This window comes from Sceloporus undulatus, chromosome 2 (assembly GCF_019175285.1).
Source record: "Sceloporus undulatus isolate JIND9_A2432 ecotype Alabama chromosome 2, SceUnd_v1.1, whole genome shotgun sequence".
Taxonomy (NCBI): domain Eukaryota; kingdom Metazoa; phylum Chordata; class Lepidosauria; order Squamata; family Phrynosomatidae; genus Sceloporus; species Sceloporus undulatus.
The window spans coordinates 243,664,004-243,683,384 of NC_056523.1; the positions used below are offsets into that span (position 1 = coordinate 243,664,004).

Here is a 19,381-nt window from a genome sequence, read left to right on the forward strand (position 1 = left end):
TCAGGAAATCGTGTAAAATAATGGGCTGGGGCTAAGTGAATAACCAATTACAGAATCAAATGTATAGGCTGAGTGTTGAGGCCACTCCTGTGTATTAGTGATGTATAAAAAATATTGTCCCAGGGCAATGGAGGCCCAGGGTTTGGAAACGATTCCCCTGGGATACAGCCGACTGGAAAATAAAGTCTGTACTTTCCATCTTATTTGGGCTTCAGGTCCAAAACACACTGCAGTTTGAGACTGCCCTGACTGCCCTGACTGAATGTTAGGGAATTCTGGGAACTGTAGTTTTGTGAGATGGTTACCCTTCTCTGTCAGAGAACTCTGGTGCCACAATAAACTACAATTCCCAGGACTTCCTAGCACTGAGCCAGAACAGTTAAAGCCGTCTCCAACTGGATTCCTTCTGCAGTGTGTTTTGGACTTCAGTCTCTGATGTCCTCCAAGATCTGCTACAGTAATGCTAGAAGCCATCTTCTGGAAGTGTACAAAATGTGTAACTGCACTTCAGTTTGAAATTATTGGGAGCCTCAGAGGATGGCAATGGCAAGCACCCTCTGAAGAAACTTGTCCAGAAACCCCTGTGATAGGGTTGCCTTGTTGTTGTTGTGGGTCTTCAAGTCCTTTCTGGCTTATGGTGAACTCATGGTAGGTTTTCTTGGCAAGATCTGTTCGGAGGGGGTTTGTCACTGCCTTCCCCTGAGGCTGAGAGAGTGTGACTTGCCAAAGTTTACCCACTGGGTTTCATGGCTGAGCCGGGAATCCACCCCTGGTCTCCAATGTCATAGTCCAACACACTAGGGATGTGTCTACACCAGTGGTCCCCAAACTGTGCTCTTTAAGGGATTTGGGACTTCAACTCCCACAATCCCAGGCCATTGGCCAACAAGGCTGAGGCTTCTGGGAACTGAAGTATAATAATAATAATAATAATAATAATAATGATAATAACAATATTAATAATAATATTAATAAGTCCAAAGCCTCTCAAAGGGCACAGCTTGGGGACACTATGGGCATAATCCAGTTTGACACCACTCTAACTGCTATGGCTCCATCCTTCAGGATCCTAGGATTTGTAGTTCTGTCAGAAACCAAGCGCTCTTTCACAGACTTGTAAAACTACAAGTCCCAGGACTTCCACGGGGTGGCGCTACAGCGCTTACAGTGGTACCAAACCACAATATTTCTACAGTGTGGATGCACACTAGGAAAACTTGCGAGGCGGTGGGAGACAAACTACGTTCACCCTCAGCCCCCCCAGACAACTACGTTTCCCAGCAAGCCCTGCTCCCTCAGAACCAGGCAGGCAAACTCTTTCTGGCGCAAGGCACCCTGGGAATCGTAGTTTGCAATCCTCCTCCTCCGCCGGAGGAGAAGCAGTCCCTGACTGAGGAAGAAGCGGTGCGTAGAGACACCTTGGAGAACTTTTGAGACTCACTGAAAGAAAGAGGTTGGGAGCGTGAGCTTTCCTAGACTTAAAGTCTACTTCCTCAGATATATTGGGTTCCCCCCCTCATACGCAAAGCCGGGGATTCCCCTTGCTTCTCCAACAGCCAATGGACGCGCCCGCGGCTGCGTCACGTGAGCAAGGGCCTAGGTACCATTGGCCACGCCCAACGTCCAGCCCTTTTCTTCCCGCCTCACGTGTCCCCGCCCTTCCCGGCTCTTTCTGGCCAATCGGAGCCTTCGCTTTCTGAGCGGCTCGCGAGGACGGAAGCATTCCGGAGCGCGAGGGAGCCGCAGCCAATGAGGAGCGGCCACCGAGTGACGTCACCTACCCGGCAGCCAATGGGCGTTGGGAGCTTCTGGCCGGTTTAGGGGAACGACAAGGAGCAGAAAGCGCATCGCTTTCGTTGTGGGCGGCGGGGGACAAGATGGCGACCCCTGCCAAGCGCAAATCCAGGGTCGCGGAGGCGGGAGAGGGCGGCGGCGGCGGCGGCGGCGACAACAACTGCAGCACGCAGAGCCAAGGGCCGGCCGGGGTGGAGGGTGGCTGGCGGCGGCGGGAGGCGGACCCGGCCTTCGTCGAAGGCTCCATCGTGCGGATCGCCATGGAGAACTTCCTGTGAGTGAGTGCGCGAGACGGGCGGGGGTCTGGGAGGGGGAGGAGCCAGGGCGAAGCGAAGCGCGAGGCGATGTGGCCGTTGGAGAGTGGGCGTGGTTTTAGACAAATGGGGGCGGAGCTTTCAGTCGCCCTGGAAACCACGCTCCTATTAAAGCGACGGTTGGAAGCTGGAAAGTCCTTGTTGTGGATGGAAGGCGGCGGTGGTGGTAGTGGCCTCACTCACTGGGGTTGTGGCCACCCCTCCATTGGCCTCCTCCCATCCCACGCCACACAGATATAATTCCTGTGTGCCCCTGACTGTCATGGATATCATTGTGAACACAAAACAACACCTGGCACCATTAAAATGGTGCCTTTAAGCGACCACATATCACACCCACAGAATAAACGCATTTTACGTCATGCGTAGCTTTTCATGCGGCGGAAGCTGAAATTTGGTAAAATGGGATGTGTGTGGGTTTTTTAAAACGAACAGACAGCCAAAACAAAGCTGCTTTGGGTCACTTTGGAGGAATGCTGTTTCAATGACACATGCATCTTATGAGGCCACAAGCTGTGCCAAAGCTGCGCTCTGGTCCTCAGGACTGGAGGATGGCTTCATTTAAATACATCATTTAAATAGCATACCTCAGTGACCTGAAGCAGCTTTATTTTGTCTGGCTGTTTGGGCCCATAGTCTCAGCTAGAAAACTTTGGATTTTGGAATATTTTGTTATTCTTGCTACCAGAGATTCAGCCTGTACTGTCATAAGTGAAACAGGCAGACAGACAGGTTCCTATACCTATCTCTCTTGGATGAGGGACTGAAGATAAGTTTAATGGACGTATAAAATACAGTAGGACCCTTTGTTATGAGGGTTTGTATTACACGGTTTCAGTTATACACAAAGATCTGCTGGTCCTTTGTCAGTAGGGTTGCCATAACCCTCCTGCCAGCGGGACATTCCCAGTTTTTCACCACTAGGGGGCGTCCCTGCACGGTTTCCTCCTTGACTCCCGGCCTGTTGCCAATCTGGTGACTTTCACACCGAAATGGGTACTTTTCAGAGCCTTTGGTGTGATTTTGTTGGTTGGTTTTAATGATAATTTTGAGAGTTGAAATAAGTTCCAATTATTTTTATTCAATTAGGGCTACGTTTTATTGCCATATTAGCATTACAGGGACTTTTCAGGGATTTTGACTGAATATTTGGTGAGATATGGGGGGGGGGGATTTGGTGAGTTTTGGCCAAACGTTTGGGGAATTATCTTCGAGGCTTGTTGGCAACAGGAGGTTGCCAGACTCAGGAAGAGGAGCTCCTCCTCTGTTTGGTCCCCAAGGCAGCAGGGGGTAGAGGGCCATTTCCTTTGGCACCGAGGTGAGGATGATGAGGAAGAGGATGATGAGGAGGAGGTGCATGGCCATTTTCAATATTTATTTTGCCCCTGTGTATTTTTTCTAACTTTGACTGTCAGGGCTCAATGCTCTGGAATTCTGGTGTCTGTGAGGCATTTGGCCTTCTCTGTCAGAGATCTCTGGTGCCACAATAAACTACAATTCCCAGGATTCCATAGCACTGAGCCCTGGCAGTCCAAGCAGTGTGTCTTGGACACAGAGATCCTCCAAATGAATCCAGTCCCTAGCTTTTCTATCTCTCTCACACTCTGCAGCAGTAATAACCCACTTTGAAACTGCTTTAACTCAATGGTAGGGAATCCTGGGAATGCTAGTGTTTGGGAGACATTGGCGGGGTACAAACCACCGCTTTGCGGTGCTCCCCCGCCGCCGCCATTTGCTCCGTGCGGGAGCCGCAGCAGCCAAACCGCGCGACTCCCGCGCGGAGCAAAAAAGAAGCTCCATTTCGGAGCTTTTTCTTGCGGCGCCTCTGTGATGTCGCGAGGCGCCTGGCGCAGACTCGCGACGTCATAGGCGCCGCGACACGTCTGGACGCTATGCGTCCAGTACGTAAAGATGGCGGCGCCCATGTAGAAGGTGCACCGCCATCTTGTACGTATAGGATACGTACTAGGATTAGGGGGGTGCGGAAGCTCCGCCCCTTCCTAACCCTAGTACGTATCCTATACGTACTAAATGGCGGTTTGTATCCCGCCATTGAGACTTTTCTGTCAGAGATGGCTCTGAGGCCACAATAGACTACAATTCCCAGGATTCCCCAGCACTGAGCAGTCTCAAACTGGACCATTTCCTCAGTGTGGATGCACCTGGTGAGGAATCCTGGGGACTGCAGTTCAATTACGTTTGGAGGGTTATGTGACTCCCTGTCAGAGATAGCTCTGGGGCCACAATGTACTACAATTCCCAGCATTCCGAGCATTAACCCAGGACAGTTAAATCACTCTCGGATTATTTCCTCAGCGTGGATGCAGCTTTGGTGAGGAACTCTGGGCATTTCAGTCCAGCTATGTTTGATTTCTGCAGTGTATTTTGGACCAGAGACAAGGTGACCAGACATCCTCCTCCTTTTCCAGGACATGTCCTCTTCTGTCAAATTTCAAAATGCCCTCCATTTTGATCATGCCTAAGAAACATGCATTTATATTAACATTTTTTAAAAATCCTCAATTTTTTCTGCATGTCCTCCATTTATTAAAACTGTGTCCTACATTTGAAAATCCTACATTTGTCCTACATTTGTCCCGGTTTGGAGGTCCTGACTTATGGCAACCCTATTTGTCAGTCACATTTGCATGCTGCCTCAGCCAACTTCTGTTGGAAGCATACCATAGAAATGCACCGGAGGACCTAGAACACTTCTGTAGGCGTTTCTTGGTTCTTCAGCTCGACTGTATTGTATGTGTCATTCCAGCTTAGAGCAATAGTGTGAAGACACACCCAACTAAAGGTGGTGGCAGGTTTGGGTGTGCAACGCTGGTACCCTGGTGAGATCAAACTCTTCTACCCAAAAAAGGCTCTGAAGCTGAATGTAAAGTTCAAAAGGGGGAAAATTTAATTTAAAGGACAAAATAAAGAGTTTTCTTCTCCCCAGCTCTAAACAAAAGGTATTTTACAGTTTCAGCAATCTTCCGTATGTCATCTTTCTGGGTCTGATGTTAGTTTGCTCTCCTCACTCAATGGAGCTGGTGCAGGGTCTTTCAGCTCCTGAACTCCTTTATTTTCTTGCTGATGGTAACTAATTTGGCTAAACTGGTAACTAAAATGGCTAACGTGTAAGAAATGCCCTTTCCGGTTGTCTGGGCCTGTTTGCCACCAAAAGACAGCTCTCTGCCTGCTCACAGCAAAGACTGCTCCAAACTAAAGGCTTCCAGCTACAACAGAGCATGCTGGGAAAGGGCAAACCAAACCTGGAAATAATGCAGGGGAATCCTACAGCTACTCCCACAACTAATACAAAGAACTTTTCTACACTAAACATACTATGGCCTGAACCAATGTGAAAGAAAATGCAGGGGGAAATTCAATCAATCCTGGCAGGACATCACAAATAGTGTTCCAGAATATAGCCCTTTTGCATATTATGGGGTCTGACTTATACGGCTTACAGTGCAATGCTGTTCGTGTAATCTGAGAAATAATTCCTATTAAGTTCATTGTTGTTCGAGTTGACTTTGACCCATGATGACCCCATGAATGAGAAACCTCCAAGTCCATCGTAGGTCCTGCAGACTCAAGTGCATGTCTTCCCTGATGAAGTCTATCCATGTAGAAAGCAGCCTTCTTCTCCTATTACTGTCCTCTACCAACAACAGCAAACCTTACCAAGGATCATAATCTTTTCTAGTGATTACTGTCTTTTCATGAGGTGTATGGGATTCAGTTTGGTCATCTTGGCTTCTAGGGAGAGTTCTGGCTTGATTTGCTCTAGGACCCATTTATTGGTCTTTTTAGAGTCCACATTTCAAGTGAGCTGATTTTCTTCTTATTAGCTCTCTTCACTACTCAGCGTTCACAATCATAGAATGACATGGGAAAATATAATGGCTTATACCATTCTACTTCAGTATTCATTGATATATATTTACACTTCTAGTTCCTTCGTAGCTGCCCTTCCAAGCCCTAATCTTATTCTGATTTCATTACTGTAATTTTCACACTGATTAATGATTGATCCAAGTTATAAAGAAAACTTGAACTATTTCAGTGTCTTCCTTGTCTGCTTTAAAGTTATCTAAATCCTACATGGTCATTATTTTTGAGTTTTTTAATACGTTCAACTGTAGACCTGCCTTTGCACTTTCATCCTTCACTTTCTTCAATAATTGTTCCAAGTCTTTGGTATTTTCTAAAATCCACAAAACAGTGATAACATTATTGACCAACCAAAATGCACAAAATATGTGTTGCAATCTTTTGAAGTTCCACTGGCTTTTTCCTCAGAAAAAGATGTTAAAAATCATGCATTGTGTTTTGCTACATGGCCAACACAGTTACCTTTGGTTATGTTTTTAAAAATATTTTCTGCTAGTAGTGTGGTGTCATTTACATATCTTAGATTATTGATGTTCTTTCCTTCTTCTGAATGTAATTCTTTATGTGTGACGTTTTCAGCATGCAAGTTAAATAAATAGGGTGATAAAATGCAGACTTGCCTGACCTCTTTGCCAACTGAAAACCACTCGGTTTCTCCATATTCTGTCCTGACAGTAGCCTCTTGTTCTGAGTACAAGTTGTGCATCAGTACAATCAAATCTTGTGTCACCCTCATTTCTCAAGTGATGCATAGCTCTTTATGATCCATGCAATCAAAGGCTTTGCTATAGTTTATAAAGCGCAAGATAATTTTCCTTTGAATTTCTCCCATAAAGGTTCCCTCTGCCGTGTTTGAAGCTGTTTGATGTTTTTATTAGCTGTGCTCTTATTCCTTGGTTGTTATTCCTTGGCTTAGCTGTGGGGAAGCAAGGTTACAGATACAGGCAGTTAAGAGGAGGCTCCAGGTCACTCAGCCTGGGAATGGAATTTGAATGGTTTGGATATGGAAGTGCTTGCAAGAGGTTATACAGTGGGCCCCCTCCCTCCCTCCCTGCCTCCCTCCCTCTCATCTGTCACTGGTAATGGGCTGGCGGCTGGTGGCATGGGATCACTGCCACTGCCTCCTTTTCCTCTTGCCTCTTCCTCCTGCCTCCTCTTTCTCTTCCTCCACTGTTTGTGCTGCTTCGTGGATGACTAGTCTGCAGATACAGAGGGTGGACTGTATTAGTGAAACTAATGCTTTTAACTCACTTGCAGCAAAAATTTACTTCTGTCCTGATTTACTGCAATAGACTCTTTCCATTTCATTCATGAAGCCTGATTATTGAGTTAGATAGAGACAGGACGTTACAGATATGTTCCATTATCCAACATATGTTCTCAATATGATCCCTAGTGCCTCTTCCTTTCCTGAATTCAGCTTCAACATCTGGCATTTCTCTTTCCATATAATATAAAAGTTTTGGTTGTAGAATTCTGAACATCACTTCTCTTGCATAGAAGTTAATGCAACAATTCTGTAGTTACTACAAACCTTCTTGTTCCCCTTCTTTGGGATTGAAACGTATATTGATCATTTCCAACCTATTAAGTGTATTCAGTGGAATTTAATCCCATATATGTGGGTACAGAGTTGCATTCCTAGAGTAGTTCTAGTGAGAAAAGTAAGGACTTCTTTGGGAGATGGTCATGAGCTCTATGTGGGCTGACCTTAAGGCTGCTCCTGAAGCAGCCGCTTATGCAGGATGCTTCAGTTAGGCTTCTCACAGGTTGTGTTTTTATCAAGTTTTAATCTTTTTTAAATTTTGGCTAATGTTTTTATATTATTTTAATACTTTTGTATAAATAATATTTCAATCATGCCTTGTTTTTTATATGCTTTATGTATTTATATGCTGTATGCAAGGCTTCCTTGGATGCTGTGTAGAGAAAGTTGGGATATAAATAAAATAAAATAGTGGGGCAGCCTACTCACCTAGCATATAGCATGTCTGATCAAAGAATTATGGTGACAGCCCACCTGCTACTGGGTCAAGTTTAAAGATTTCGTGTTAGTTTATAAAACACTAAACAACCTGGGACGTGATCACCTGACACCCCCCACCTCTTTTATAAACCCTCCATTTGATCTTTGAGATCATCTAGAGCAGTGGTTCTCAACCTCTGGTCCTCCAGAAGATTTTGACTTCATCTCCCAGATTCCCTCATCATTGGCCATGCCGGCAAAGGCTTCTGGGTGCTGAAGTCCAAAACAGCAGGAGGATGAAAGGTTGAGAACTTCTGATCTAGAGGGACATCCTGATAGAGCCACATTCACCTCATCTCTCAACAGTCATTTGGAGCAGGACATTCAGCGTAGCAATATATGCTATGTGAAATATCCTTCTGTCAGAACCTTAACATACTCTAAGTGCAGTTAGTTTTCAACATGCTAAAACATATTTGAGCAAGCTTCCTCTCTTTAGTCCAGAGTGACATCTGTTTCTTGGATCTCAAATACAATTTTGCGTTTTTGACACATGTATTTTGTACATTTTATATTTTATTAATGTGCACCACTGACATTTTTTGATATAAGCAATATATAAGTATTTGCAAATTTAATAAAATGTCTCAGAAAACAGTGTGAAGCTTAACTATAATCCACTCCTGTTATGGTAGTCTACATTTTTGTTCTTATCCAGATTGATTTTGTGATAACATTGCTTTTCAGGACGTACGATAACTGTGTGGTATATCCAGGGCCCCATCTAAACATGATAGTGGGAGCTAATGGAACGGGTAAATCAAGCATTGTTTGTGCTTTATGCCTAGGATTGGCAGGAAAACCTGCTTTCATAGGAAGAGCAGACAAGGTGAGGATAACTCTTTTCAACCTAATACAATTATATTAGAATTCAGTAATATCTGTAATGGTATATTTGAATTGCACAAGATTATTTTCTTATGATAAATGGAAAATAGATATCAGACTAAGAGACAATAAGAGCTGTTTGTTAGTGGAACATACTCCTTTGGAGAGTGATGGAGCCTTTGGAGATTTTTAAACAGAGGCTGGATGGCCATCTGTTGTGGGTGCAGAATGGAGTTGGACTGAATGGCCTTTATGATCTCTTCCAACTCTATGCGTCTATAATTTATGTACCTTAATGCATTGTGCTTTTTTTCATTGTTGATTGCCATATTTCTTGTGTGTCTTGAGTACCTTTTTCCAGAACTTTGCTATACTGTGTTTGCTATATATTTTAGCACCATGTAAGTGGACTTGAGGTTGCTAGTTTACCTGTAATAGTAAATACCAGGTATGGAGATCAGGCCAGAGGGACTGCTTATGAGTTTCAATGATCTGTCCCAAAAAACTGTAATTCAGCTGAGCTTTCTTCTTTTCTTCCCATTCTCTATTCTCTATTTGTCTTTGAATTGCTGTACAGGACTCCAGAATTTTTAGGTGTTCAGTGAAAGATAAATAATAATATTTGTTACATATCAGGCTTATATGTTTATTTTTACATTCTCCTTGCTCCAGGTTGGTCACTATGTGAAGCGGGGTTGTGACAAAGGAGCTGTTGAAATTGAGGTGTGAGTAACCAAACCTGTTCATCTTTTTATTGTGTTTAAATGTTTTTAATAACTTTTAAGAAATTTGTTTTTCTGAAAAAATAATTAAATGGGAAACTGCAGTAATGAGATACTGAATGAACATGCTTTTTAAATTTTATTTTTTGGTAGTAAATATTTTATGATCAGGATTAGTCTGTGACTTATTTTTTCTTTTTAAACTAGGTCTAAGAATCCAGCTAACCTTACTATCACACGAGAAATATCTGTAGCAAACAACCAGTCAACCTGGTTTATTAACAAAAAACCGTCCACTCTAAAAATGGTAGAGGACCAAATCTCAGCTTTAAATATTCAAGTAGGCAATCTTTGCCAGTTTCTTCCTCAGGTATGAAAAGTTTTCATTTTGAAGAGAATATGTAGAGTTGCTGTTAAGTTCTAGAGAATGCCATGCTAAGGGAATGAGACAGTTCAGTGGAAGACCAAAGTAACTGTGAGAAATGTTGGCTGGTATTGGATGCAGCAGGAATGAAAAGTATCTCCTTATAATGTGACCCCACTTGTCAGAATTATCTCAGACATATAGATTCATTATTATTATTTTATTCATTTTTACCCTGCTTGTCCTGGTAATGGGACTCAAGACAGCTAACCCCATATTTAAAACAATACACATTAAAACAATGCACACTTATTAATAAAAGTATAAATATGAGATTTAAAAAACAATTAAACCACATATCAAGTTAAAACATAAACATTAAGAATATTAAAATGCATTAAAAGCCTTGGTGGATGATCTGGATGGGGGAATGTGTCCCTGTTGGCTCTCAGTAACATCACCCATGATATCCTTTTGGCCTGACTCTGGGATGGGACTTGGGGAGCACTGTTATGCAGTGGTTCTGGTCTTATCTAAAGGGGTGAACTCAGAAGGTGGTGGTGCCACTGGCCTGTGGGGCTCCTCAAAGTTCTGTTACATGGGGAGAGGTAATCTGGAGCTTTGTGGTGTAGTGTCACCAGTATGCTGATGATACCTAACTCTGTCTCTCCTTTACATCTGATTCCAAGGAAGCTGTCTCTGTATTGAACCAATGTCTGTTACCAGTAATGGACTGGATGAGGGCAAACAAATGAAAACTTAATTCAGACAAAGCAGAGGTGCTCCTGGTCAGTTGTAAAGCAGAACATGGAATAGATCAGGACTTTGTCTGTGCTGAATGGAGTTACAATCCCTTTGAAATCTCAAGCTGGCAGCTTGGGTGTTCTCCTAGACTCAACTCTGAGCCTGGGTGCCCTGGTTTCAGCAGTAAGCAGGAGAGCATTTACACAGGTAAAACATCAGATCTGGTCATGGTGAAACATGCCTTTGGACTACTGTAACACACTGAAATTGCCCCTGCATTTGGGAGCAAAAAATCTTTTTCAATGGTGTGTCAAGTGGAGGCGATTCTGAGGTACTTTGGATGCCAGTGGTTCCCTTTCATTCCTGACAGTTGTCAACCCTGGTGTCATGTGGCTCACTTGGCCCTGTGGTGTAACTTCAGTAAGCTGCTTCTGTGCTGCATAATGTAGCTCTTCTGAACACAGTAAGACCCAATGGGGCAATTCGAGTAGTTTTGTGTCTTACTATCAGCACACTGTTGAAAACATTTGTCTTGGTTCCATTGTGCAGATTGTTCCCAGTAGAGGAACTTCTTGGAGAAGTTACTTTCTGATGATAGGGTACCAAGTGGCTTTTTGTGGTGTTAAAAGACCCAAGTCACAGTGTGATGGTGCATGGAGTCTTCTGATTGAGGAGGGGAAAGTTGTCCCAAAGCTTATGTAAGGTGCTTCACAGGCTGTGTACCATGAAGTAACTTTGCAGTTAGCAAGTACTTAGGGTATAAGCTTAGTTGTTAGCAAGCTTTAGAATAGTATGCTGGATATTTACATGAGTTTTTCAAAAAGTATGATTTGAGGTGGAATGTACTGCAGGTATTTTTTTTTTACTAAAATTTGACTTGCAGGACAAAGTTGGAGAATTTGCAAAATTATCCAAGATTGAACTACTTGAAGCCACAGAGAAATCGGTTGGTCCTCCAGAGATGTACAGATTTCACTGTGAACTAAAGAATTACAGGAACAGAGAACTAGAACTTAAAGTAAGTAGCTAATGTGTATAGAAAATATGTTTCTTCTTGTTCTAAAGACCCTAAACATTTAAAAATAAATATGTAGCAGTGTTTCAGTTCTAGAAGGATGGCATACTAGCAGAGCCACCTTTCATTACTACCAGGAGTTAAGGGTATAATGTGTTATAACTTGGTACAGTTCTTGCAGTGAGGCATTTTTAACATTATTTTTTTCATTGCAGCTCTAATTTTTTTATGGGTATAATTTATCATTGGCACTGATCAGTTAGCTACCTCGAATCTCATTATTGAGTGGCAGGGGATGTAACCTCCTGGTCGTCTTGGTCTTGTAGCCACTGGCAGAAGGATATTACTGGCTAAAATTGTTTCAATATGATATATATTACTTGTAAGCTTCTATTTATTAATAGTTTTGACATTCTCAATTGGTGTGGCATTTAACTGCTTTTTATTTTTGGGAAAAATACCCATATGTATAAACCTGCATTGTACTTATTGATTTTTGGACCTTTTTTGTAAGGAAAATGGGTGCAAATGTAATTGCCAGTTTGGAAATGTTATTTTTGGACTATAACTCACACATTTTATTAGCTGTAGTTCCAAATGTAATGTTTCTAAACTCTGTTAATTACATGCTAGATATGCCACTGGTTTCATTGTCATTGTTCAGACTAGTTAGGGTTCCTGTTTAAGAAGAATTTGAAACCAAATGTCCTATGGTTTAAAATACTGATCAACTGGAAACTCTGATTAACCATTAACTGTAGTTAAGGCAGAGGTGAGAATTGGTCTGATTATTTATTTATTTATTTATTTTTGTGGTATTTATACCCTGCCCTTCAGCCCTAAAGGCTGTCAGAGCAGCTTACAATTATTATTTTAATTAGACGGTTCCCTGCCCTCAGGCTTACAATCTAAAAAGACAGGACAAAAGAAGGAGAAGGGAATGGTGGTGGGAAAGGGGATGAGGTCCAGTGGTTCTTCTCTCCCTCTGAGGCCTGGACCAAGGCAGATGGACTGGAGGGAGGGCTCTTCTTCTTCAGGCTAGCCCTGATGGAGCTGGGCTTGCCTGGTCACTCCCTCGCAAGCCAAAGGATGTCAGTTAGCATAGAGGGGGGAGTCTCTTTCTTTGGTTAGTAGATTAGTAGAGGGGAAATGGCATGTGGTCATGTCACCCACTTCAGATCTCTTGACAGTGCCAAATGTGATTTCACCACCAGTTCTCTGGTTTATTTATAAATGAATTCATAACCATTCTTATGCCTTTAGCATGGAACAGATGGGCCCAAAAAAGCGGCTTCTGAATGCTTTGAGGGGTGTGGTGTTCACATGATGCATGCCTCCATAGTGGCCTGAAGCTGCTCTAACGCTGTGCTCAAGTCGTTTGGACCAAAGCAAAAAGGAACTGGAATAATCCAGCTCCTGGTCGCATAGGTTGGGTCCTGTGACCTGGGACTGCTTCTTCCTGCCCATCTGCTCTGGACCAATAATGGAAAAAAGAAATGCATGGGTTAAACAATCAACAATAAGTAGAGGTATTTCTAGTACCTGTACACAGTATTATTGATTAAATTCTGCCACAACATATATAATTACAAGCCTACTTCTTTGATGTTTAGAGATTTAAAGCAAAGTACAAAAATTCTTCTCATAATTTTTTTTTTTTTGCTAAATTAGACTAAATATTGATATCATATCTTTACTTTCCATTTGCGTTCTTTTTCCATTGGTAGAAATCTGAATTCTTCTCATGTGCTTATTTGATTTGTAAATAGGACATGAAGCAATGACAAAATGAGAACTAATTTTATTAATTCTGACAGAATGCACTTTTGGAGAAAAATAGCAGTTTAGAGAAAATGAAGCAAAAGAATGCAAGGTATCAGCAAGATGTGGAGCGATATTTTGAATATAAGCGGCATCAAGATAAAATTGCAATGCTTGAGAGCAAAAGGCCTTGGGTGGTAAGAGCTTTTTTTTTTTTTAAAGGACTTCTTGAAATGTTCCTTAATAAAACAACACAAACAAGATACTTGACTATAAAAGTTAATCAAATAGAAAAATGATATAATATGGGGAAACAGCAACCAATAGACTGAACATGAAAAAGGAAAGTAACTCTTGCCAAACCATAAAAACCTGTGTATTTCTTACACAATAACATTTTTAAGCTTTACTCTTTCTTTAGTCTGGCAGCTTTTCCTTCAGCACTGTGTATACTCTGCAGTTCTGAGGCAACAAAGATATAGTGTGGAATGTAGTACTGGGTATAGAATTAAATGGTTTGTAGACCTTGGTCTGCATGTATTTTTTAATTCCAGGTAGAGTAATGGAATCTTTGAGAGCCTTAAAAATCAAGACTTAAATAAACTCCCATGATCGTTGAGCCCAAGTAGACATCATGCAATTAAATTTGTCTTGGGCACAGGTCATATGATGAGATGATAATGGTTGATGAGCTACAGAATCCTCAAGAATAAATTTGAAATAGGCTCAGCAAATGATCAGAGGTTTGGTAGAAGCAATACAAGTCAGTATCAGTAGCATAGAGTTTACCAGCATACAGAGTTTGCCAGGAATTTCAAGTCCAGATCTAGAGATCCTGTCAGTAGCTTTACTGACAGAGCTCTTGAAACAGTAAACCAGTATGTGTCATCAAATGTGTTTGTGCACTTCCCCCCCCCCCCCCCCATCACTGTAGCAAGCAGAACCAGTTCACTATGCAGGTTGACTCTCCCTTACCCAAAATGCTTGGGACCAGAAGTGTTTTGGAGTTTTTAAAGATTTTGGAATATCTGCATATATAAACAAAGTTTGTGTACACGCAACCATCAGAAAACAAAGGCATCACTATCTCATTGACCCATGTGAACAATTTTGGATTTTGGAGTATTCGAGATTTCAGAGTTCTGGATAAGGGGGACTTAACCTCTAGTAGCAGAGATGTGTTTGTCCCATAAAAGAAAAAAGACAGATATATTAAAATGGTGTGACTTTTAAGAAAACAGAAAAGAAACTCAATTAATCTGTTGTCAATATTGATATAGGTGCTTCTTTTACTAAGTAATGCCTAGTTAGTACACTCCTCCTGAAACATATGTTGATGAACAATATGGTAATTACCTGAAACTAGTAACCAACTGTCTAAGAAGAATCCGAATGTCCACAGAAAGTCCCTAAGCTCTTTTGAACACTATGTAATGTCTTTAATAACTGTTCATTTCTTTCTAGATTTATGACAATGTTCGTAAGCAGCATGAAGAGGTGAAAATAAACCGAGATCGTCAGAAAGCAGAACTAAAAGCATTAAAAAAAGCACGTTCTCCCATGATGCAGCAAATCGAAGAGGCTGAGAAGGAGTGTCAAATACTGGATAGCAAAATCAGGGAGAAGGCCAGTATTTTAGATTTTTACTGATATTTTGCTTGTAAATCTCATAGGTGTCAGGAACATTAATTAAAACTATAGTTTTAGAATTCCAATATTAGATAGCATATGAAATTTAAAATGGAAGCTGTTCTAATAATCAGTTTAAAAAGGAGCTAGTGGTCTCGAATTCTAGAATGAAAAGCCCTGTGAAATCCTGCCTGCCTCCCAACTTCCATTACAGTTGTCCCTTCATATTTGCGGACTTGAGATTCGTGAATCTGATTATTTGTGATCTCAGTGTGAGCCCCGCCCACCTCCTTCTCCTTTGCCTGGGACCAGCTGGTCCCAGACAAAGGAGAATGTGGGCGGAGCCAGCATGCATGCTGTGAGCCCCCTTCTCCTTTTCCTGGATCCCAGGCAAAGGGGAGAGTGGACAAAGCTGGTGCATGCGTGCTGCCCAGTCCCTTCCTCTTGTCCCTTTCCAGAGCCAGTTAGAGAGACAAGAGGGCGGGGGGATGAAGAGAGGCAAGCGCCCCCCATCCTCCTGTCTCTTTAACTGGCTTCTCAGAGCCGCTTAAAGGCAAGGGAGGGCGGTGGAAGAGCCCAGCAAGCTCCCTCTGACCCCTCCCATGCCTCTGACAGCCGTCCCAGGCATCGGAGGGGAAGTGGGAGGGACTTAACTTATTCGCAGATTTTCCATAGTCCTGGAGATACAGTTCCCCTAACCCCTGCGAATCCAGAGGGACAACTGTATATTCTGCAGAATGCAAACTGTACTGTATCATAAGAATTGAGTATTGTTCAATGGAAAGATGTTCTGGATGATGGATTGATCTCATTTAGGATTGGGTACGTAGGGCCAATACAGACCGGCACTTTATACTGGCCTAGGCCCGAACTAGGGTTCAAATAGGGCTGAGCATACACACAATCAAAGCCCTTCTGTTGGCGTCTGGGTGCCATCTTGGCGCACGCCCATCCATAAAGGGTGCACCATGATGATGCACGTACATCACAGCGACCAAACAGTGCTGGCTGGCAGGGGTGTCATCATGGCGTGCGAGGTGTTTTAGGTGCTGTTGAATTACAGTTGTCAGAAGCTCTAGCTAGCATAGCCAGTGGTGGGAATACTAGGAGATACAATCCAATGAAGGCCCATACATTTCCCACCCCTACCCTACAAAGTTACCTATCCTGTTGAATATGAAGAAAACACAGTATCTTTCTGATTTCACTGGTCTATAACAGAATAGCAACTGTGTCAATTATATAAAAATTTAATAACATAATTTCATATTGGTACAGCCTATAAATACTACAGCATTAGCACACAGCCTTGTATCAAGAAGCAATTACTCAGAAATAGTTTCGATCAAATGCAAATATAGTGCACCCTCAGTATCCAGAACTGTCGCAGATACCAAAATGCAGATGCTCAAGTCAGTATTTAACATTTAAAATTACCTGGGCACCAAGAAGGCATTCTTCCTACGCTGATTCCCACCTATCACAAAGGCTCTGCCATAATTTAAAACCTTTCCTGAGTCTGTTTCCCACTTTTGCAACCTTCCCATCAGAAAGGCTTTGCCAGATTTTAAATCCTCTTGCCACCAATCCACCTCAGGGAGGGGCAGCAGAAAGCCTGGAGCAAGGATTTGTGTTGGTAGGAAAGGGGTTTAAATTCTGACAGAGGCTTCCTTATGTGAAGGTGGGAAACAAAGTGAGGTGGAAGTTTAAATTCTGGCAGAGGCTTCCTTATCCGAGGCTGGGAAACAGTGAGGCAGGGTTTAAATTTTGGCAGCAGCTTTGTACTCTGAAGGTGGGAAACAGAGTGAGGAAGAAGTTTAAATTCTGACTGTGGCTTTGTCATGGGATTAACAGTCATGGAGAAGGGAGGCATTGGCTTGCCCGAGTCTTGCCTCAGTGCCCTGGGCCATTACAGGTTAATTTTTTTTTACATATTTCTTCATTTCAATCAGTGGTTGCTCAAATCCATGAATATCGAACCCACGGATACTGAGGGTCCACTGTCCCATGTGAAGGCCAAAAGGAGCCCTGGTGGCGCAGTGGGTAAATGCCTGTACTGCAGCCATTCACTCGAAACCACAAGGTTGCGAGTTCAAGACCAGCAAAAGGGCCCAAGCTCGACTCAGGCTTGCATCCTTCCGAGGTCGCTAAAATGAGTACCCAGACTGTTGGGGGCAAATTAGCTTACTTGCTAATTAGCTTACTTGCTGTTCACCGCTATGATCTTTGGAATAGCGGTATATACATAAAACAAATTATTATTATTATTATTATTATTATTATTATTATTATTGTATAATAGAATAGTAGCATGCTCATGCTGACTATAATTCTTTTTGCTAGGGAATTTCATAATTAGAACTGTTTTTTTAAATACACATATATATATTTACTGTCTAGACTGCAGCTATCAAAGAAACATCTGAGAAGTGTAAACAGCAACAGGATGCTTTGGAGAGAAAAGACAAAGAAGTAAGATGTGTTTTTATCCTGAAAACCTTAGGACAAGTTAAATCTTAGCAGATAGGCAAAAACCTTTTCCTCCTACTTGTGTTGCTTTTGTGTTGCTTTTTACCTTAATTTCTGGCAGTGACATTCATTTTTGTCACAAATGTTGTATGTTGAAATACAACAATGTTGTATGTTAAAATGTTGAAATATAAACAAGGGGAATTCTGTATTAATGAATCTTGTATGTTTGTTGGATACATATTGTAGGTAATATTGATAGGATTGTGTTGTTTGGATAATTTACATCTGTGCAATACAAAATTTTAAAAAGTCCATAATTTAATTTTTAAAAGATAACAGCTATGTAGAAAACAGATTGTAAGAGAAAAACTAGCATTTCATTTTAAGTTTTCACTGTCTCATTTCTCATAAAAATAAGGAAAGGGCCATAGTTTGTAGCTACATTGCTCACACTTTGAATCCCTAAAATCACATGTTCAGTCCCTGGAAATACCAGATGAAGTAAAAAAACTCCTGCCTGGCACCCTAGAGAGCTGCAGCCAGTCCATATCAACAATACTGAGCTGGATGATACCCTGTGGCTCTAATAATGCAGGTCAAGATGATTTAGGATGATCCTGCTCTTCTTTTAAACAAAGTGACAAGAAATCACCCAGGTTTGCTATTACATGGAATGACGATGGTTGAATGTGCATGGGCAATAACTGTATAGTCATCCCTCCATATTTGCGGCTTTGATATTTGCGGATTTGATTATTCACGGATTTCATTAATATGTTCTCTCTAGGACTGTCTAGGTCCTAGACAGTGCAACTTTGTGGTCAACTTTAACTAAAATTTGCACTGAAAGACCATTTGTAGCTACTCCAGTGCCATTCTATGGTCACTGTATGTTGGACATTGACCACAGAGTTGGACTGGAGGACCTAGAGATTCCTAGAGAGATGTCCTCTCAGGTAAAAACAGTGTTTTTGTTATTTGCGGTTTTTCCATATTCACGGGGATCTTGTTCCCCTAACCCTAGTGAATATGGAGGGACAACTGTAATCTGCGTTTATCACAGCTAGAATGCAGTTGGCTCTCCATATTGGTGGGTTCACCATCCATGGATTGGAGAATCTGCAGATGGCCTTGCCCTGTTCTCAAAAGCAGTGTGTTCATGTGGCTGTACCAACGTGGTTGTGCACATGTCGCACTGCTATTGACTTTAATGGGACTTTACGTCCTACAATATTTGGCATCTATGGGGTGTGTGTGTCTGGAACGGCAGCCCTGTAAATATGAAGGGCCAAATCCTCTTTTTTTCTTATTGCTTTGCATCTTATTTTATTGGTGACCAGCTTGGAAAACATTTTTCCTTAGATTGAGAACGTTAAATTAGACTTGAGGAAGAAGAGAGAGGCGGAAATGGACCGTCAGAAGAGAATACAAAACACTCGTAAGATGATAGACGACTGGAATAATGAACTAAAAAATATAGATAGCACTGAGAATATTCAGCCTCAAATGGATTCTGTCACTTCTGCCCTTAAAAAGCTGCAGGAAGAGAGAGCAAATGTTGATGGGAGAATCAATGATAATCACAGACAAAAGGAGAACTTGCTGCAGGAAAAAAGAGGTAAATGGGCTTAATTGCATATATGCTGTTAACATACTTTTATCATCAGAGGTCCAGGCCTCAGGGAGAGAAGAACTGCTGGACCTGATCCCCTTCCCCACCACCTTTCCTTTCTCCTTTTGTGTCCTGTCTTTTTAGATTGCAAGCCTGAGGGCAGGGAACCGTCTAATTAAAATAATAATTGTAAGCCCCTCTGCTAGCCTTTA

General features: G+C 42.1%; 1 protein-coding gene across 3 annotated transcripts in view; it reads left to right on the top strand.

The window, feature by feature from the left end:
- The first annotated feature begins 1,842 nt into the window (after window positions 1–1,842).
- Window positions 1,843–19,381, top strand: part of SMC5 (structural maintenance of chromosomes 5) — a 58,959-nt gene continuing 41,420 nt past the window's right edge. The window contains exons 1-9 of one of the 3 annotated variants that reach the window (XM_042451609.1): window positions 1,843–2,068; window positions 8,710–8,851; window positions 9,523–9,575; window positions 9,780–9,942; window positions 11,564–11,698; window positions 13,513–13,653; window positions 14,921–15,082; window positions 17,486–17,557; window positions 18,920–19,175. In XM_042451609.1, the coding sequence (XP_042307543.1) occupies window positions 1,878–2,068; window positions 8,710–8,851; window positions 9,523–9,575; window positions 9,780–9,942; window positions 11,564–11,698; window positions 13,513–13,653; window positions 14,921–15,082; window positions 17,486–17,557; window positions 18,920–19,175 (1,315 nt within the window). In that variant the 5' untranslated portion in view covers window positions 1,843–1,877. Of the gene's footprint in view, window positions 2,069–5,051; window positions 5,069–8,709; window positions 8,852–9,522; window positions 9,576–9,779; window positions 9,943–11,563; window positions 11,699–13,512; window positions 13,654–14,920; window positions 15,083–17,485; window positions 17,558–18,919; window positions 19,176–19,381 lie in introns of those variants that run through there. The other 2 variants (XM_042451611.1, XM_042451612.1) reach the window with 2 other exon arrangements.